Raw genomic sequence first — 22,650 nt, forward strand, 5'->3', positions numbered from 1 at the left:
TCCCACCACATTTGTCTATTTATAGTCCATTATACATGCTTTGCATAAACAATGAGGACACTCATCTGCATCAGCTCTCTGTTGGATAATTGACTCGGGGTCATCATCAGGGTCATTAATTTCCGGCGCAGTTGTAACTGATGTTGTTGTCTCGGCTTGGGGAACTTCTATCATAACCCAGTTGTGCTGATGAAAAGAACTGAAAATAGTTTCTCGCTGCAAAGGCGTTAGCATCAATGTTGAGAGACAGTCTTTCTTCTTCAACTTCCATGTTCACTGCATCTTGATGTCATACTATATCTCACAGCTTTCTCAAGACTTTTCCCTTGAAGTAACACTCGTGATAATTGATAGTTTACAGTAAAGATAAACAAGTTGGCAATTTTCAATGTCAGCAAGGACAGTGGCAAACAGCTAATTGAGACTTCATGTCATACACACTGTCAGAAAATGAGATTCTCTTACCTTGAAAAATATTACAATATTGAAACTGTCAACATAGAAAGTATTTTTGGCCACATTGAAGTCATCTGGATACTTGAAAATGACTCCTTTCATTAATGACATGGTGAGCTTGTGAGCACCACGCGTGACGGTTCACAGTTTAGATCTTTCTTGCATCTAGATGAAGGATTGCTGTCTGAATGATTGTTTTTGTAATGTTCGATGTTCGATCACATTTATGAGGGAAGAATTCAGATTAGCACTGTCACCGCAACAATTCCGAATGGCATGATGAAAGTGTGTCGTGACAGGTTGCACTTTGTCAGACAGCTGTTGTAATGCCAGGTGCCGCCATGTTTGTGTTTTGGCCCACTGTATACAGTAGAAAGAGATTTGGCTACCGGTTTTCGTGTCATTTTGGTTGATTGTAGTTTCACTGTCTCGAATGAATTTACTAACAGATACACTTCTGCCACGTGTGTGTGTACTTCAACACAAACATCTTTCTCTTCCAGGTAATCATAGATTTCTTCAGTTCCAATCTTTTCATGTCTCTGAGAAACAGGATCGTTCTGTTTTCTGATATGTTGGCATGCAATCACCATCTGTGTGTAATCGCCAATCGTAACAACACTAATGTCCTTGGCATTTCCCCGCCAGCCATGCTGAGCATCTGTTATGATATTTATGCCATCTAAATCTTCATAAGAAGCTACTTCTTCTAACAATGCAGTTTCACCCGAATCCCTAGACTCTGTCTGAACACAGTTCTTATAGGTGATAAGCTGTCCTTAGGTGGTAAGCTGTCCTCTATACTTAGGTGACAGATTACCAATCCCTGCAGCTGAACAGAACCTGCTGTACTGGACTGGTAACATGCCACAGCTGTAAAAAACCACATGTCCAATCTTTTCATTCACCAGGAATGTGTTGTCTGGAAGGTAGGTAAATGACGATAAACGATATTGGTGTGACTTGCGGCAGCATACTTTCATCTTCATATCATGGTCTCGATAACCGATTTGGGCAACAGTTAATTTGTTGGAGTATTTTCGTACATGCTTTTCCGCTACATCCAGGCACATTTTCATGGATGATTCAGATATTACAAAAAATCTGTCAGGTGTGTCACCTGGTCCAGCTGTCAGGTGTGTCACTGGTGGATCTGATGGTGGATAAGGAAGAGAATTTATTGATGTCAACTTCTTCATTATGAGGAACACATCGTTTCAGTGTATATGCTTACTTCTTCATCAGGTGAATTCACCTGATAAAGGAGTAAGCATATATTCCGAAATGTTGTCTTCATAGTGAAGAAGTTAACATCCATAAATTCTCTTCATTATGTGTATCACTTCTAAATGCCTCTAAAAGACATGATGTTGGAGATGATACGATTATACCCGGTCCAGAACATCGGTATTATAAGCAGGCATGCTGGTGTCTGCTTTCAGGTGAGCTTTCACCTGTTTCGATTTTTTTAAGCAAACCTTCCTTGACTTCATGATCACCTCGTACTTCAATTGTGAAACGAGCTGGTCGCTTACTTTGATCCAACTTGTGAGGACATTAGTATGGCGTGGTAGAAAACAAGAGATGTCCAATTTATTCGGATAGTTGGAGTCAGTGAACAGCGGTCAGATCCCGTAGTAATCACATGCAGAAAGCAAGGTTCATTTTGGGTTTTGGGGGTTCAGATTGGTATATTATTATTAGGGTCTTGTGTATTTTAGTTTATTATAAAGAACGTAGGACAACAAAGGTTAACCATCAAGTAGAATGAAAATTAACTAGTTGAAGTGTTGGTAATGATAACAAAGATACCAAACAAATATCATCTCCTCCAGGTAGAATCACATGTTCTTGCTGGCGTCAGTGTCAAAAGTACACTCCCGCACAAGCAAGGGGTCGGGGGTGAGAGTGAAGAAGGGGTGGGAGTCAGTTTCACTGCCTTTCCGGGGAGAAAGTGAAATATGAAACCCTGAATGACATTCTTTCCTCCACTAGAAGACATGTTGCTATGGAAACAAGCCTCCTCTGGTCACCTGACTGATACAGTGGCAAATTCAAATCAGGATTACAATAAGGGGGAAATATTTCCAAATGTACGTTTGTAATGTATCTGCATCAATACTTTTCGCAGTAAGTTTCATAACATCCTTCTTTGTACTATGGCTTAATATCATACTGAACTGGTAAGACTGGTAAGTCGATTTTGTGATATTTCATGAATGTATCAGAAGGATCAGGGGCGAAAACAAAATCAGTGTAAGTTGTAGGGAAGGCTTTTTAGTTCCCCATTTCGGACAGTTGACTAAAATATCACTTCAAGAAACATTAATAACCGCAAGGTTGGGACATTGTTCAGATAATTCGTTCAGAGTTTCGTGTGTTTTCTAATATCCCTTTTTATTTTCCAATGAAAGGTTTGGATTGATGTTTGTCATTGAAACACCATAAGCCTACTATTCTGAGGGATGTTGGAGATTTTAGTGTTTAGTGCTTTTTGTTCCGGTAATCTAAAAATTCGAGTTGTCAGCCATCAAATTCTCTCAAGTATGTTTCAGATTGATAAAGCTATGAAGAATAAACGTTTTAATTACTTTGAATTATTATTATCTGTTATCAGAGAAGACACCTATTTACAGTACATGTGTATAGCAACACCTGACCTTCATAAACATGTATTTATAACCTTTTGAAATACACAATCAGTTTGGGCGTGAGGGTTTGGGTATCATTCAAACAGCAACACCTTCGCGTTTGTTAGATGTTCAGATAAATTAGGAAAACAAGTTGACAACCATGTCAATTTTACGTCTGTACAATCAGGTTCATAATTGGCAAATTGTTACCTGAGTTTGACATATTTGCAGCTATGAAAAATTTAAGGTGTACTTACTTTGAATACAATACATTATTATCGTTTCTTGTAAGAAAAGAGAACCTTTTGTTGCATGTATTTTCAGTTCAATCAAAACAAATTAATGACCTTCATACATTAATAACCTCTTAAATATAAAACGTCAACGCCCGAGATTAATCAGAATCGATTATGTGCCGAAACAGGTTCCATTGGTCGTAAAAGGCAAAATGGCAGTGAAAATTAAATGAATTTATTACTGAAAATGTGTCAGAAGAGGGTAACAATTTCCTGCCTGTCTGGTAGCACCGGCCACTCGCACAGTTTGCATAGAAAATAAATGTTAATTCTCCTGCCATACGACTCGTATCTAATATATCACCATGGAGCTACTATTTCTTGTTTCATTACTACCTTCCATCAAGTAAGGCGTATGCTTTCTTTTTCTCGAGAGTTTATATTTATCTTCTTGAAATTAAATTGTTAGTGAGGGCCTCATTCAAATGTTCGCTCACGGCACCTACGATGTTGTCAGATGATATTCCTTATACATTCAACATGCATCAAGAACCCCAATGTTATGTGCAAATTATATTTCCCAACAGCATCGACGAAGGGAAGATCTATTATACACCCTGGGAGGTTCTTCGAACCAAGATATTCTATCTCACCTGGGTCATTTTTTTCTGCTTTGTACTTGGTATCTTCTTCGTCACCAACTTTTATAAGGTATGGACGGGTTGGCATTGTGAAGGTAAGAATTTGTAACACGAACTAACTGTAATACATTATACAAAAGCAGAATCATCAGATTACATGAAACATGTTTAAACTGTCAAATCTCTAATAAACATTTACCGCACCAGGCGATCCAGTGATTTTTATCCCGATCAATGATCCACGCCGTCAGGGTAAGACGATAGGCAATCTACCACAGTGGGGGGATTTTGAATCGAGATTAGATGTGGTAGCATGTAATAAGTAACCTTCACTTATTACATGCTACATCCTGATACCTGCTTATCGGCTTGTAAATATGCTTACTAATACTGACTAAAGTTTGACAAAGGAAATGTCTTTCAAACATGGGGGTGTATTTCTAATGTCATGCATGTTTTGATACATATGGAGATGTGATGAAGTTACTGGATCAACTATATTTGTTTCAGACATTCTCCCAAACATTCATAAAGGACGATCACTTCCTGTCTCTAGCTGGGTCAGTCGGTTCCGTCGCGAATGCTTTGGGTCGGCCGTTCTGGGGAGCAGTGGGTGACCGGCTTGGCTATAGGGTAAATATAAAGCATGTTGATAGAATTGAGTGAACAACATTTCATTTCAATAGCAACGTTTCAGCGTGTTGTGTGAGGAACGCCCAAGGCTGTATGGGTAATAGACATTTACCACATGGTGAAACTAAGAGTATAGCCACGATGTACACAGACCAAATATAAGCAGCAGCGCGAATCGAGGATTGTTACCTTTACAGCGAATTGTGTCACCTTTGCTGAAAATTATTACCAAAAATGCATTCGACATTTCCACTCAAAACATTGGTGATCATGGTCACACCATTCACGGCCGTAGTGAGGCTTTCAACTCATTTTATGGTAGACATGTCCACTAAATGTCCCAATTTGACGCATCAGTGACCAAAATGAGGACCGTTCAATTCCCTATTTTGACTTGTATAATGTTTCCCCGTGTTTGTTCAAGTGAACATTAGACTTTCTTTTGCATGTATTTGTGACGGATGCCAGTGGTAGGGCAGGTATCTTTCATTAATCAATAGCTTTATGTAATACATCATAAACACATCCTTGTGATATAGTCGGGATCGTTTAGCAGATATGTCTTATTATCATTAACATGGTGAACATGTTTTACAAATAATTTATCACGTTACATGCCACATATCAAGGATTGGAAATTGTTATCTGAGGGAATATTACAACTAAGGGACAATGTTCCAGTATCTTAAACATGCCAAGGGTCAAATCGATCACGCCCCTCGGACATAATCCAGGACCAGTATCAGGCAAACAAATTTAAAGCGTTAATATGTTTATCCGTATCTACAGCTGTGTACCATCCACTTTTATCAAGTGACAGGTACCACGTTTACATTCGTGACATACTAGCAACTTGTAAGCCTTTATTCACTCATTAACACCTTTATCACCAATGCCTCGGTCAAACTAAATTATTTAGTTCTGTCGAAATAGAGCCACTAGAATTCACTATAACAATCTTATCGTCACTTTAATCAGAAAATGAGATTATCTGTAGTTGCTATAGCTAGAATAGATATATATATATATGGACTGTTTATTGACTCAGGAAATAAAAATTGTTACGATCTTGTACTAAGTTAAATCTGAACTATATGCTTTTACGCGTGGCAATACCTGCAAGTTTATTCGGTAATTGAAAATGTCATACTTGCGTGTAAATCTTAGATATTCCTATTGTAAGAGATGTGCATCCCTTATGTTCATAGATTATGTCAATTGTGTTAAATTTATTACGTTGTTTACCTTATGGAATTAAGTGTGGCTGAACTAGTATGTATCTTGTGTGAATGCCCACTCATGTATTGTATTAGTTAGAGTGTGTTAGTTAGAATGTGTCGGGTATACTATATTCAGGCCTATGTAAACTGCTATATCACGTTGTTTACCTCGGACTATGTATCGTGACTAGTGTAGTATGTTACTTCTGTAATCATTCCATATCATGTTCATCTGATTTTCTTCGCATATATGTACTTCTATAACTTATCGTTTAACTGATTCTCTAATAATTGATTGTTGGCAATCTATTGCTGACCGATGACATAAAAGAATGATTCTGTGGCTGTCTTATAAACAGACTGTTTATTCATACAGGTCTTGTGTTGTTGTATGGATTGATCGTGTACAGCGGTACCAATGCTAATCGAGCTGATACCCCAACTCTCGCTTTGTAATATGATTAGGAAAATGTATTGGTCGCTTTTATTGGCATACAACGTTGTGGATGTACATGTGGTTGTCAGTGCCACTGTCACCTCTTTAAATCTCTCCATGAATATTTTTCGTCCTCTAGAAGTTGGGCAAGTCTCTGGTTATAAGGTTCATAGAACTCCTCTAATATCGTCCTGGTGTCATTGTTCATATTGCCGATGTTGCGGCTGGACTTTGGCCTCTGGTTGATTTGTGTTTTGCCAAGAACGTCCATCCATTCAGATTCAGACAGTTTACCTGAGGGCAAAAGAGATCCTGCAATATCAAGGCTCCATGTTCCGACTGAGACATCTATCTATAATAATATAATAAGTTTTGTTGTTTTACTCAGCAATATTCCAGCTGTAGGATGGCGGACTGTAATATGAACAACGTCCTACGTTGTCGGGTGCGATCAGACAAGTCATGCAGCCTGACCACCCGATCCATGTTGTCACCTGACGTGGTTTCACTCTGACCAGGTTCCAAACGGGGTCAGGAATGACAGAACGGGGTCAACATTGCATATTTTCAAATGTCATTGTCAAAATATTCAATTGCATTAAAAATGTAACAGTTACAATGTTTATTTGTGTTAGAAACGGTAACGTCCCGCGCTACAGGGGTGCTATGTCACGCGCTCTACAAAGTCACCTCTTACGGCAAGTGCCGAGTACCCATGGGTAACAAGACGTTTAGGCAGGACATGTTTCACCAGTGTTGTCAGGGCAGCATGGCCAGATATACAGCCAACCGATAAGCAAGGGGTATCTAGGACTAATGCCTCATCACTCTACCCGCATTTTGTAAATGGACATTTAAACTTACAATCTAACCAAATGCTTTCCTCCCACATCAAACTGGCACACTGTGATATAACTGGAGAATGTCACTCTCCCAGTAATTAGACGTCAACTTCCCTTGTTGTATTCTAAACTATGTTGATGATGCATCTTTATTGGTACTTACTCAGAGAAAGAAAGTCAAACAGTTTTTTCATCTCTCCACGTGTGTCTGCGACGTAATCCTCAAACCTGATCACGTGTACCTGGTCACGTGGAAACACTTTCAACCAATCCTCGAGGAAGGCGTGGTATATTCCAATGATTGGACGAACCTTGAACAATAACATACAAATTAGTCTAACACCATTTCAGAGAATGCATCTGATATCGATGTTACTAATCAAATAATGAAAATAAAAGGAGCCTATATTTAACAATAAGTTGTGAGTTGGTTTTACGCTACTTCTAACAATGTTCCAGCAATGTCACGGCGGGGGACACCAGAAATGGTCTTCATACATTGTACCCATGTAGAAAATCGAACCCGGGTCTTTGGCGTGACAAGCGAACGCTATAACCACTAGGCTACCAAACCTTACCTCAACAAAGACTAAATTAGTGGCTAACCAAAGAAAACAACTGTTGCGTTTATGTTTCCTGATTGGTTGATAAAATAGTGAACGGGATTTGTGTTGCATCATTGCGATAAACGTCACGGTTTTCGTATAGTTGTCTACATTTTTGTGTTTTTATTGATTAAATAATCAGCTATTACACTTGATTTTATTTATATGACACATCGGTTTTTAATTTTATATATCCATGAACGCAAAATATATTGAAATAAATTCTTCAAAGAAACCTCATTGAATAGATTCAATAGATGGTCATGAGTAGGCCTAAGCAAATGCTCCTATTTCAACCCATGAGAAAAATGTTATTCACTTTTACGTAGTTTCACTTACAATGGACACTGCATTCTCCAACTTTGAGTCGTAAATACAGCGCCTTAGGGAATAATGTTTCAAACAACCTTTGAAACGATAAATGGCCTCAATGATCCGTTTGTGAAAGCCCAGTCTATCTGGCGTGTATTTGAGGTATATGTGCTCAAATAAGTAGTCGGAATAGACTCTGAAATAATAACAATACATGGTGTTAGGTCATCACATGAATGCGAATAAAGCTGACGATGAAGGTATAAAGTGACAACTGGGAGATTCCAGAATCAACCAGTCAACCATTAAAGATGCATCGGGGTGGATTCCCCGTGAATATATGATATAGTTTCGGGATGTTAGAACAAGCAAGCTACCAACTCAGATAGATTGACAAGAGCCGGCGAAGTGTCCACTCTACACATCATTATGCATCCCTCTGGCATCCCCAACGTCTAAACGTTTGGCTTGGATTTTTTTATGTAAAGGATCTTATCTGATGGATGGGAGGATCCACACGAACACAGTATGAGTTGATGTAGGAGACAGTGACGGAACTCTTTTAGTTATGTTTTATTGTTTTTTAAACGCCCAATTCAGCAATACGCCAGCTGTATGACGGCGGTCAGTAATCGAGTCTGATCCAGTGACGGATACATGAGCATCGATCCACGCAACTGGGATACGATGACATGCATCAACCAAGTCAGCGAGCCTGACCATCCGATCCCGTTAGTCGCCTCTTACAAGCATGGGTTGCTGAAGATCACTTCTAACCGGAGTTTAAAGGGTTCTCGCCATGATGTATGTGTAAATGCATACAGGGAAATGTTGCATTCTACATACGATAAGAAATTGACATCCCTCCTAAACATGCTTAATGTCTTCATAAAAAGACATACAGACATGTTATATGTATCACTTGCTATCTATATATAACAAATACATTTACATACATGTATGTTATATTTAATTATTCTATGAAAAAAAGAATGCAAATGAGAGCCTTAAGGATGATCACGTCAAGGGTTGAATTTGTGATATTACAAATGTTATTATTCATATTGCTCTGACATTCTGATCATGTGTTTCTGTCTTTCCAGTGTCATCCATGTGTTTTACAAATGCGTAATTTATTGTAAGTAAATTTTAATGGTAATAGAACGAGGACGACACCCGCTAGTCACTGATAAACAACATCCTTACAGAATGTAGAAAAACTTGCAAATAATTATTTACGTTAATTACAATATTAAACATACTACGCACCTGTCTACTGGATTCCTGAGTGACACAATGATCTTGGTGCCAGGGTTAAGGTGGTGTACGTAGTCGGCGTTAGTAAGACATGGCTCTGTACACTTGTTGTTGCGGGGCAGCTCCTGCCACAGATGGTTGTCCCACATGATGTCAACACTGCCTTCACCTGTAGAGACAAGGTGGAACAGAGGTTTGTCACACGACCTTATACATCATGTAAAACACCTTCTGTAGAGAGGTATGAACAGAGGTTTGTCACACGACCTCATACGTCATGTAAAACTACCTTCCGTAGAAAGGTATGAACAGAGGTTTGTCACACGACCTTATACATCATGTAAAAACTGCCTTCTATAGAGAGAAGGTGGAACAGAGGTTTGTCACACGACCTTATACATCATGTAAAAACTGCCTTCTATAGAGAGAAGGTGGAACAGAGGTTTTTCACACGACCTTATACATCATGTAAAAACTGCCTTCTACAGAGAGAAGGTTGAACAGAGGTTTGTCACACGACCTTATACGTCATGTAAAACTACCTTACGTAGAAGGGGATGAACAGAGGTTTGTCACACGACCTTATACATCATGTAAAATTTTCCTTCTATAGAGAGGGTTAAACAAACGATTGTCACACGACCTTATTCATGATGTCAACACTGCCTTCTCCTGTAGGGAGAAGTTGGAACAAATGATTGTCACACGACCTTATACATCATGTAAAAACTGCCTTCTATAGAGAGAGGGTGGAACAGAGGTTTGTCACACGACCTTATACATCATGTAAAAACTGCCTTCTATAGAGAGAGGGTGGAACAGAGGTTTGTCACACGACCTTATACATCATGTAAAAACTGCCTTCTATAGAGAGGGTTGAACAGAGGTTTGTCACACGACCTTATTCATGTTGTCAACACTGCCTTCTCCTGTAGGGAGATGGTGGAACAGAGGTTTATCACACGACCTTATACATCATGTAAAAACTGCCTTCTAAAGAGAGGGTTGAACAGAGATTTGTCACACATCCTTCTACGGCATGTAAAACTGCCTTTTGTAAAAAGGGTTGAACAAATGATTGTCACACGACCTTATACATCATGTAAAAACTGCCTTCTATAGAGAGGGTTGAACAGAGGTTTGTCACACGACCTTATACATTATGTAAAAACTGCCTTCTATAGAGAGAAGGTGGAACAGAGGTTTGTCAGACGACCTTATACATCATGTAAAAACTGCCTTCTATAGAGAGAGGGTGGAACAGAGGTTTGTCACACGACCTCATACATCATGTAAAAACTGCCTTCTATAGAGAGAAGGTGGAACAGAGGTTTGTCACACGACCTTATACACCATGTAAAAACTGCCTTCTGTAGAGAGGGTTGAACAGAGGTTTGCCACCCGACCTTATACACCATGTAAAAACTGCCTTCTATAGAAAGGGTTGAACAGAGGTTTGTCACACGACCTTATACATCCTGTCAAAACTGCCTTCTGTAGAGAGGGTTGAACAGAGGTTTGTCACACGACCTTATACATCCTGTCAAAACTGCCTTCTGTAGAAAGGGTTGAATAGTGGTTAGTCACACGACCTTTTTCATCATGCCAACACTGCCTTCTCCCATGGGGGCAGTGAAAGAGAGGTTTGTCACACGACAATTCTTCTCCTGTAGAATTATATAGTTTGAAAACGATTCCATGGCTTAAATCTTGGAAATAATTTTGAAGATTTATTATCTGTTTGAAGTATTACGACCGCCTACATGGTCTAGTGGTAGAGGGTCCGCCCGGAGAGCGGAAGGTCCTAGGTTCGATCCCCGGCCGCGTCATACCAAAAGACGTTTAAAGATGGTACTTATGGTTACCCTGTCTGGCGCTCGGCATTTAGGGGCTAAAACAAGGACTGGTCTGCTCGGAGTCAGTATACTGTGTCTGAGTGGGATATTCATGTTAAACGGGGCATGGTATCTCAGTGAGCTAGCACTTTAAATCGGCTTCAGTCTGGACTAGTACAAGCAGTCACCCACCCACACACACACTCTCTCTCTCTCTCTCTCTCTCTCACACACACACACACACACACACACACACACACACACACACACACACACACACACACACACACACACACATAAACATAACGTGCATGCTGTCGCTATATAAATGCAATAATCTTGGACGCGACTTTAAACCCAATTTCGCCTCACCTCACCTCACCTTGAAGCCTCACAGTGTATGTTTTTTACGAGCTTAATAATTAAATAAGTTAAAACTTCATTTTAACACATACTGCTCTCAAACGCTATCCTGTAGGTTTATTATGATTTCCCCCATAACAACTTTAGATCAAAGGGAAAATTCAGACATGTAGATAATCATTTTACATTTTTAAGTCTATGATTAAATGCACGTTTTAAAAATGATTGTCGATATTATGACTTAATGATATTGTTGGAGAAGCCACCGGACTAATACTAGTAAATACTCTGACTACTGGTATAACATTTTCTAATACTCTTCAATAATATAATGCTGCATTTGTGTTAAACAATGTAATTTCTTTGCTATGATATTTTGGACGCCATTTTTTAAAGTCCTGAGTAGTGATGGAAACTGGCAGAAATTCGGTGTTACCATATATATTTCCGATCCAGATATGTATGGCAAATTGATAAGACGCATGTCAGGTCGCCCTCGTGTCGCTCTTATATAAGTACAGCCAGCCTTCCAGAAACTGTCATGTCAACAACGAAGGGAGGTAACTCTAAATTACACTTCCTGTTACAATCAAACCACTACAGCCTCGACATTTTAAGACCGTTTCAATCATTTGCTGCCAATGGCAAACACAAATGAACACCCTACTGCCACATATTACTGTGTATCGCAACACTGACACGTTCCCCATTCGTTCGTCAGTCGGTAACTATTACTTTGCTTCAATGCATGGACAATGTTTGTCATCTTACAGTGTTCCTTTTTCACAAGTTTACACAAGCCTGACTAATGAGCAGTGTTCACGTGAAGACTTTAGTAATTTTATTCTCGCATTTAGCCGAAAGGCCCTGCCATAATCCAAAGAATGTTCAGAATCAAAGATTGTTACTGCCTGAAGATTGAGTTAAAGAATGGGTTTAGGACCGAGCATTTGATGTTCGTAGAAGGCGGGGGTTGGGATTTTATCGATAAAAATAAGAAAGCAAAGACATTCTCAGCCACAATATGTACATTTTTGCAATGCATTTTTGAAAAGAAAACAATCTGCTTTTGAACTCCTGGAATATCAAATGGTTGATCCTTTACCTGTAACCATGTGATGAAACTGTAGACTCGTGGAACTATTTCCCCTCACACTTCTCTCGATAGTTTCGGCATTTCTTTGAAAAAAATCCAAATACGTTGAAACCGAGGAACTGACTTGAACTGAAACACAAGGTATAAACATGCAGGAATCTGTAGGTAGACAAACAGAAATTATTTATACCCTCAATGTTTTTGTATTCATTTGGTTATCATCAAGTAGATGTCGTAAAATATATTATTAACCGTTAAATGTCTAAATGTCTTAAAATGTGTAAAACGAATAGATATGTGCGCTTCATTCTGATTGGTTGATAAAAAGAGAATCTCACCCGAGTGTCTTTTGATATCACATATATCAACACGTGTTGATAAAAGTGGAAAAACTCCGAGGCTTGCCGAGGATTTTTTCCACTTTTATCAACAAGTGTTGATATATTTGATATCAAAAGACACGAGGGTAAGATTTTACTTATCATCCAACATCATTCTTCAAACTTTTTCAGTTTGTAGACAGTAATTAGCAGTGTCTTAAGTGTAAAAAGTACTGCTTACAGCTTCAGTAGCAGAGCCATTAGTGATGTCATATGATTGTGACGTCATGGTAACCAATGACGTCACAATGGTCTGCAAAGCATTATGATGCGATTTCATTGCAGCGATATCTACAGTGATACCCAAGCGATATCTCCTGTGGGAGCAAGTTTTGGATGATAAACGTAATTAAATGGGATTTGACGCCCGGAAATCTTCTCCGCTATTTACTGCGCATGTATACTTTTCTTGATAAGTGCCTTTTTTCTTCAATCCCAAGTTTGGCTTGGCGAAATAACTATTACGTTAATTAAATATTGAGTTTGATAAATATTGAACAATTGATTGTGACTCTTGGTGGCGTAACCGCGAACGAACGAACAAACATGGACGTCAACCCTTTAGCCACGTACTACCACGTGGAGTTGAGTGGAGACAGCAGTGGACTGTACCAGAGGTCAGGATTCCCCTGCTGTTCTGTCGGTTGCCGTACAGTAGTTATAGCACAAGATTAATATATGGAAGTTAATAGCCCTTGTCACAATGGCTCGCTGATACAGTTTCAATTGATAGTTTAATTACTTCCGAAATCGTCATTTTCTGTAGCTGATGAAGCCAAGGGGTCAAAGTCAAAGAGTTTCTGAATGATTTGTTTGCCAGCTAAATCGAGTCTGTATACACAGACACCATGGCAAATCATATCAGAGTGTCTTTATATATATTTGACGATAAATATTGGAGGGTTAGATTGTAGTTATTATTTATTGTATGAATGTGAAGACCATCTTGATGTACGAGACCCTTTAATTGTTGTGGCAAGAAAATCATCGCAAAAACACTATCAAAGAATTTCTTTTCCGGCCCCGCTATTCATGCATGTGTATGATATCTATGTAAACTCACAAGATAAGTACGGTATTTGCGTGTGCAGAAAACACAGTAATGAACAATAATTCAGATTTTACAGTGACATGTTTGATGTTGCTATGGTATTGCGGCAAACATATGAAAGGTATTGACCTAGTACTTAATCAGTCTGACTTATCCAAGTGCTCGTGGCTGTTAGAATCCTACTGTGTTTTCGACGCACAGTTATATATGTAACCGCTCATATAAGAATTTGGAACCCAACGCGCAGCGCGAGGTGTGAAATGTTTTATTTAACGTGATTATAACTACAGATAACTAGGCTCTACATTAAAAATACTGTATCTAAATTTGTGTCATCATGTCGTCATAATCTTCAATATGTGTATAGTAATAAAACAGTCTTCTTTTGTGTACATTCACCTACACGAAATAATAATTATCATTACTATTATTGAGGATTAAAACTACATGATAAAATTCTTATTAGAATGTGAAGACTCCCCAACACTCCAGCCTTCTGCATTACCCCGATTGTCAGAAGGGTTGTGTTCCTAGTAGCAAACCCGGGTACTCTTCCAATGTAAGACAACGGATTGGGAGGTACCAAACCCTTAGGCACCGGGAACAATGGGGAGTCGGGGAGTCGGACAACTAGGTACTTGGGATGCATGCTTGACATTACGAAAGCGAGGTCCACATATTCGTCATGTTTTCCTGAATCGTGTCAATCACATGAGTGTCAAAAGGGACATAAAATTCAATGATATAAATGATTTCATTGGATTTATGAAAAAGGACAAGATCAGGTTTGTTGGCCTGGATATTTCTGAGGTTGTATACGGGCCTATTTCAAAGAATTTTGTATTTATCATTTTCCATGACACCCCTACATATTCTGGATCCATGGATGGACCTCGGTGTCAAAACCACAAGCATGGTTTGGGAGCAGATTGCATGGGAGGTACCAAATCCGAGGCACCGAGAACAATGGGGAATAGGACAACGTGGTATCCTGGGGTGTTTATTGTTCGGGAGAGAGGGCACCAGGGGTGTATTGTTCAGGAAAGAGGACACCCTGGGGGTGTATTGTTCAGGAAGGAGGACACCAAGGGGGTGTATTGTTCAGGAAAGAGGACACCCTGGGGGTGTGTTGTTCGGGGAAGAGAGCACACTTGGGGTCTATTGCTCGGGAAAGAGGGCACCCTGGAGTGTATTGTTCGGGAAAAAGGGCACCCTGAGGTGTATTGTTCGGGAAAGATAGCACCCTTGGGGTATATTGTTCAGGAAAGAGGACACCCTTTGGATGTATTGTTCGGGAAAGGGGACACCCTGGAGTGTATTGTTCGGGAAAGAGGACACGCTGGAGTGTATTGTTCAGGAAATAGGACACCCTGGAGTGTATTGTTCGGGAAAAAGGGCACCCTGAGGTGTATTGTTCGGGAAAGATAGCACCCTTGGGGTATATTGTTCAGGAAACAGGGCACCCTGGGGTGTATTATTCGGGAAAGAGAGCACCCTTGGGGTGTATTGTTCGGGAAAGAGGGGATCCTGGGGTGTATTGATCAGGAAAGAGGACACCCTGGAGTGTATTGTTCAGGAAATAGGACACCCCGGAGGTGTATTGTTCGGGAAATAGAGCACCCCTGGGGTGTATTGTTCAGAAAAGAGGACACCAGGGGTGTATTGTTCGGGAAAGAGGACACCAGGGGTGTATTGTTCGGGAAAGATAGCACCCCTGGGGTGTATTGTTCAGAAAAGAGGACACCAGGGGTGTATTGTTCGGGAAAGAGGACACCCTTGGGTGTATTTTTCGGGAAAGAGGACACCCTGGAGTGTATTGTTCAGGAAATAGGACACCCTGGAGTGTATTGTTCGGGAAAGAGGGCACCCTGAGGTGTATTGTTCGGTGAAAAATATCACCCTTGGGGTATATTGTTCAGGAAAGAGGGCACCCTGGAGGTGTATTGTTCGGAAAAGAGGACACACTGGGGTGTATTGTTCGGGAAAGGGGACACCCTTGGGTGTATTGTTCGGGAAAGAGGACACCCTGGAGTGTATTGTTAAGGAAATAGCACACCCTGGAGTGTATTGTTCGGGAAAAAGGGCACCCTGAGGTGTATTGATCGGGAAAGAGGACACCCTGGGGTGTATTGTTCGGGAAAGAGGACACCCTGGAGTGTATGGTTCGGGAAAGAGGGCACCCTGAGGTGTATTGTTCGGGAAAGATAGCACCCTTTGGGTATATTGTTCAGGAAAGAGGGCACCCTGGAGGTGTATTGTTCGGGAAAGAGGACACCCTGGGGTGTATTGTTCAGGAAAATGGGGACTTTTGGGGTGTATTGATCAGGAAAGAAGGCACCCCGGGGGTGTATTGTTGGGGAAATAGGACACCGTGGGGGTGTAATGTTCGGGAAAGAGAGCACCCATGGGGTGTATTGTTCGGGAAATAGGACACCCTGAGGTGTATTGTTCGGGAAAGATGACACCCTGGAGTTTATTGTTCGGGAAAGAGGACACCCTTGGGGTATATTGTTCAGGAAATAGGACACCCTGGAGTGAATTGTTCAGGAAAGAGAGCACCCTTGGGGTATATTTTTCAGGAAAGAGGGCACCCTGGAGGTGTATTGTTCGAGAAAGAGAGCACCCTTGGGGTGTATTGTTCGGGAGAGAGGACACCCTGGGGTGTATTGTTCAGGTAAGAGGGCACCTTGGGGGTGTTTTGTTCGAGAAAGAGAGCACCCTTGGTGTGTATTGTTCGGGAAAGAGAGCACCCTTGGTGTGTATTGTTCGGGAAAGAGAGCACGCTGGATGTATTGTTCGGGTAATAGGACACCGCGAGGTGTATTGTTCAGGAAAGAGTTCACCCTGGGGGTGTATTGTTCAGGAAAGAGGGCACCCTGGGGGTGTATTGTTCTGGAAAGAGAGCACCCTTGGGGTATATTGTTCGGGAAATAGGACACCCTGGGGGTGTATTGTTCGGGAAATAGGACACCCTGGGGGTGTTTTGTTCGGGAAAGAGAGCACCCTTTGGGTGTATTGTTCGGGAAATAGGACACCCTTGGGGTGTATTGTTCGGGAAATAGGACACCCTGGGGGTGTTTTGTTCGGGAAAGAGAGCACCCTTTGGGTGTATTGTTCGGGAAATAGGACACCCTGAGGTGTATTGTTCAGGAAAGAGGGCACCCTGGGGGTTTATTGTTCGGGAAAGAGAGCACCCTTGGGTCTGTATTGTTCGGGAAATAGGACACCCTGTGGGTGTATTGTTCGGGAAAGAGAGAACCCTGTGGGTGTATTGTTCGGGAAAGAGAGCACCCTTGGGGTGTATTGTTCGGGAAATAGGACACCCCGGGGGTGTATTGTTCAGGAAAGAGGACACCCTGAGGTGTATTGCTCAGAAAAGAGGACACCCTGGAGTGTATTGTTCGGGAAAGAGGACACCCTGAGGTGTATTGCTCAGGAAAGAGGACACCTCGATGTGTATATTTAAAAAATAGAAATTAATCTAACGCACCACAAGGAGCATATATATACATTTGTCCTTTTCTATAATTTAAATCCGAATAACGCTTTTGTGGTTATTTTTGGCCGTCCGACCACATTGCAAATAGTCATGTGACCCTTATTCTTTACAAATGATTTATTGTCTCAAGTATCTAAGTTTTGAATAAAAAACCGTATAATTATAATTTCACATTTTTCTAATGTAGAACGTCCAAAAGTACACTTACATTTTGAAAACAGCAACACTAAGTATTCTCATTATTCTTTAAAGAAAGAACCATTGAATGCAAAATTATACTGTGGTAAAAGTACATGATTATTTCACAGCGATCAGTAAATTTCATTCCATAAACCTTGTCTGCGAATAAAGTGGAATTTAAGAAAACATCTTTGCTAATCTCCAAAAGTAGCAGGGGAATAACACCTTTTTATTTCATCTTTACAATCGCCATAGATTTTCTTCTCACCCCGCGTCACGACGTCACAGCGTTCATTTTAACGCAAAGGTTATGCCGCTAGAGTTTTCATACTTTGATTATTATTGTAGCTGGAACTATAGCAATGCACTTTGTAGCCTGTCATTGTACATATCATTATTTCAAAATGCATACAGACAATCATTGGGAAAGAGTGTGCTTTTGTTTACATATTAGCTTTCGGGCGGTCTGGTAGCCCAGTGGTTAAAGCGTTCGCTCGTCACGACGAAGACCCGGGTTCGATTCCCGACATAGGTACAATGTGTGAAGCCAATTTGTGGCGTTCCCCACCGTAATATTGCTGGAATATTGCTAAAAACGGCGTAAAACGATATTCACTCACTCACTCTCACTCATAATAGCTTTCGTGTTGATGTGGCCGTCAAACCAGTTGGTTCATTTAGAGGTTATTAAGATCTGAAACCTCTGACTGACCAATCAGAAACGAGAAATTTTCAAATCAATGATAGAAATAATGTTTGTTGATAATATTTGCATGATCATTTTGCATGATCATTATATGGTCATGTAAAACTCACAAAACCGTTTCCTGTTGAACCAAAAGGGTTCCTTGCGGCCAGGTAAAGTCACATCCGGGTGTTTTCCAAGACGATTGTATATGCCAGTAGTACCACATTTGGGTTGACCAATGAAAATAAAGTACGGCAAGCAGCGCAGAATCGTAGTGGCTCGAATCGGCGAATGTCTTTGCGTTGGTTGTGCTTCCTTCCAACATGGGTTTTTATAGTCACTTAAGAATGCAGGGTTACTCTGAATTAAAAACAAAAATAATTGTAAAAACATGACACTCTAAAAATCAGATAACCCATGTTTTTTTCCGAAGTTTTAATTGTCAATCATCAAGACAAAATCATCTTATACAAAACTGTTTTTCACGCCAACAACAACTACTGTTCCCAATCGGGTGTACCGATTAATCGAACCGTCGATGCATCACAACTGTTCATCGTTCGATGGCAAATTAAAATAGTAATAGTTGTATCTCAAGCAATGCTACCCTATCGACAGTTATTCATTAACTTTTCATCACACATTGTCTGAAGAGACATCAAAATATTCCTCAAGTACAGTACTGCGAGGAAATGTACATTTTAGAGCGGTATATGTGCTAAAACTATGGCGATGCTATTACAAAAAGTGTACACACATTACAACAGCATCGCAATAGTGTATTTAACTATCGCACTTCATTGCGGTCGCATTCTTTTGGAGACGCTTTAATTTCACGATTTACGGTATTCCCTCGATAGTCATCACTAGTCAGCAATACACGACCATGTTATAGTTATACTTGACCATACATGTAGCTGAAACAGGAACTGATCAAATTAACTGTGTGAATGTGTAAAACAAAAATGTTGAATGAATTGACTTGCCTTGTGTCAACAAACCAAGAATCCTAATCTGGGCTAATCAGGGATTCGATCTCACTGACAGCGGTGTGTCTCACGCCTTAGATACGCAACTCGCCTTAGATGATAGGGTTACCCTTATGCTCCTTATCTAACTGTTCGTTAGCAAATATACATCACAACACAATATCACAAGTAGAACATAAATGTCACAATAAAGTGAAGATTATACTGGGCGCGGCCGCTGTACAGGCTGTGCAAACAGCCCAATATAACAACGGGGTTTTATATGCTTGACGACAGCTGATACAACCCTTGTTCTGGGTTTTAGGGTCTTCAGTGATAAATTAACTGTTTGATAGCCTGATTCTTACAGCAATGATAGCACGCCCGTATCTTCCAGATATATACTGAATCCAATAAAAAAAAGGCACCAACAACGTCGGCATTGTATGGCGATCCGAAAAGTTCAAATGTTGTGGTAACATAGTACACTTTATGTACACTTCACAAGAGTGCTTGTAAAACTCTCTCAGCAAACTGCCGTCATGTCAGTGGATGCGAATAAATGTCGTCATTGATTTTATGTGACGCATCATGCGATTTGCACGAATTAACACGCACAACTTTGCTTATTTTTTGTTTTATATGAGAAGTTCATTTATATAACTGAAACGAGTGTAAAACTCGTACACAATCACAACCACTTGCAATCAATAATGACGAGGGTCATTTTGAGTGTATCCTGGTCCTGAGATCCTGGCCGAGATCCTGTAGGTAAATAACGCGTTTCCCGGAATGGCTATGGCTGTGTCAACGCCGTCGGTTTACTCGTGGCATTATTACCGTTATCTGACACCTTCAAGGATTTATTTACTTATTTGCTCGATAATATAGAGCACGTATTGATAGACCATGTTTACATTTCCTGCCTTAGCGAGCACGGGGTCGACAGAAGCGGTCGAGCAGGATGTAGGCCAGTGTAATACAGCAGCACAGCAAGCATGTATTATACTTCCTACGTTTAACATAAAACTACTGTAAAAGTACACATAAACTCCTGGGCAAAAGAAAAAATTGGAAATGACCCAAAAATTACAAACGTTATAAAAACGTTATTAGATTGAAACACTGCAAACCTGAGGTCCAAAACACAACTATGATACCCGTATCTAACACATCACCATCGAATAACCATTTCTTGTTTTTTTTCATTTTTAGCCACTATCAAACATGGGTGTATGCTTTCTTTAGCCCGGCAGTTTATTTCACTAATATAAGAACGTTAACAAGAGTATTCCTGATGAAATGATCGCTGTTTCAATGATATATATTACTAATAGAATTAATGTCATTAGAAATAAAAGATATAAATATATTGAACATAAATCACATCTTATATAAACGTGTAGAGTTCCCCTGGCGTGTCTGCAGATTAAGAAGTTATAAAATATATCTGAATGATGAGCATAGAGTCCTCCAGGACGTATGTTGGGTATATGTAGAAGCAAAGACGTCACAAAAAATGTTTTCATTTGAAGACTAAACGACCTACTGGTATTTACTTGGGTCTAAGATAGAATCCAAACTTTTCGGAGAGTTTTAAACAAATACAAAATATCAAAGAACATACGGCTATTCAATATTAGTATGTGGACGTTTCTATCAGTAAGTGTCTGGAAAGTGGGACTTCCGTAGCGACATTTGTATGAGAACAATGTTACCAGGGAGACAACATAACTTTATCGCAGACCTTTCATCAGATGCACATCCACACTGTCTCTTAATGCTTTTTTCTTTCTCTGTCTTATATGAAAGCAAACTATTATTTATTAGAAACTGAGAACGCCGTGATATAACTGGAATACTGTTAAAAGCGGCGTTAAACCCAACTCACTCACTCACTCACTAGAAACTGAGAATATTTTGTGACAAAAGTGTGTGAGGGAGTTTATTTCCCCCATTTTAGCCATGTTCTGGGACATCGGAAATGAAATGAACAAATTGTACCCATGTAGGGAATTGAACCCTGGTCTTCGGCGTGACGAGCGAACGCTTTAACTACTAGACTACGAAAGATAATATGTAAACAAAAGCACACTCTTTCCCAATGATTGTCCGTGTGCATTTTGAAATAATGATATACACAATGACAGGCTACAAAATGCATTTCAATATTTGCAGCTACAATAATAATCAAAGTATGAAAACACTGGCGTCAACACAGAAAATAAACACTCCATGTACTACTCACTATGCTCATGATATCCAGATTGTTTAAGTACTGTCTGTAAGCTTTGATGTCTCGTTGTTTTGCCCCTCGCCTCAGTCTCATCAGTTGCGGAACAGCGTATGGTTTTTTTTTCCTGATAGCGTCTACTTCGCGTTTTTCGGTCTCCATTTCTGTCATAGACACGTTGTTTAGCGTGTTATGGTCAGTGTCATTCTTTGTGATCTCAACTGGAGGAATGTGAATGGTATGTAACACGTGTTCGATGTATTTAACATCCGACGAATGGACATTCAGTCTCACTGGAATTTTGTAGCTGGCGTATTCTATATTAAACATACATAGAAGAACGATGGGAGCAAGCAGCGCCCCCACGACAGACCAGTGTCTGACGACAAACGACACTGCTCTAATACAACGGCCTCTCGTCCCCATGGTCTGACCGTACACTGCGTCTCGGTGTGGCAGTGTGCTGCTTATCTGCCAATAGACTTGCTCAGGCTTCCGTTCATACTAAATCCTTTTGATACCGACCTATGTCCGTGTAGATACTACCTTGTTCTCAATCATGCTCCTACTATTTGTAGATAATCCTTTTCTCCCGGTGATATGGCTACTGTCTCTGGACCATTCTTTTTTCTCGATGTTACGGCTACTGTCTCTGGACCATTCTTTTTTCTCGATGATACGGCTACTGTGTGTGGACCATACTTCGTTCGCGATGACACGGTCGTGTAAAACACTGTTTCCGAGGATTAGTCAACATGTTGAAAATACCGTAACCCTTGTTATGTATGCCCCATGTCCACAGGACCCGCGAAGATCCGGGGTAGAATAGGTCTTCAGCAACCCATGCTTGTCGTAGAAGGCGACTCTGCTTGTCGTAAGAGGCGACTAACGGGATCGGGTGGTCAGGCACGCTGACTTGGTTGATGCATGTCATCGATCCTAATTGCGTGGATCGATGCTCATAATATCAATCACTGGATTGTCTGGTCCAGACTCGATTATTTACAGACCGCCGTCATATAGCTGAAATATTCCGAGTGCGGCGTTAAACAACAAACCAACCAACCCATGTCAACAGACCATGTA

At 40.3% G+C, this 22,650-nt stretch overlaps 1 protein-coding gene across 1 annotated transcript; it reads right to left on the reverse strand.

The window, feature by feature from the left end:
* Positions 1-4,451: 4,451 nt before the first annotated feature.
* LOC124115126 (carbohydrate sulfotransferase 15-like) lies at positions 4,452-22,353 on the reverse strand. The gene is made up of 8 exons (XM_046475953.2): positions 21,580-22,353; positions 18,492-18,723; positions 12,575-12,694; positions 9,284-9,440; positions 8,042-8,210; positions 7,261-7,408; positions 6,357-6,549; positions 4,452-4,592 (listed from the first exon to the last, which is right to left on the reverse strand). The coding sequence occupies exons 1-8, from the start codon at positions 21,988-21,990 to the stop codon at positions 4,493-4,495; spliced, it is 1,530 nt and encodes a 509-aa protein (XP_046331909.1). The 5' UTR covers positions 21,991-22,353; the 3' UTR covers positions 4,452-4,492.
* Between the last annotated feature and the right edge of the window lie 297 nt (positions 22,354-22,650).

Source organism: Haliotis rufescens, unplaced genomic scaffold, assembly GCF_023055435.1.
Source record: "Haliotis rufescens isolate VD_foot unplaced genomic scaffold, xgHalRufe1.0.p SCAF_14, whole genome shotgun sequence".
In the NCBI taxonomy this organism is placed as follows: Eukaryota; Metazoa; Mollusca; class Gastropoda; order Lepetellida; family Haliotidae; genus Haliotis; species Haliotis rufescens.

Coding starts and splice junctions, on each gene's coding strand:
- LOC124115126 (XM_046475953.2), bottom strand. CDS start 21,990: ATGGGGACGAGAGGCCGTTGTATTAGAGCAGTGTCGTTTGTCGTCAGA. Junction 12,695..18,491: donor GTTCAACAGGAAACGGTTTT/GTGAGTTTTACA, acceptor CTTGTGTTTCAG/TTCAAGTCAGTTCCTCGGTT. Junction 9,441..12,574: donor GTTTCATCACATGGTTACAG/GTAAAGGATCAA, acceptor TTGTCTCTACAG/GTGAAGGCAGTGTTGACATC.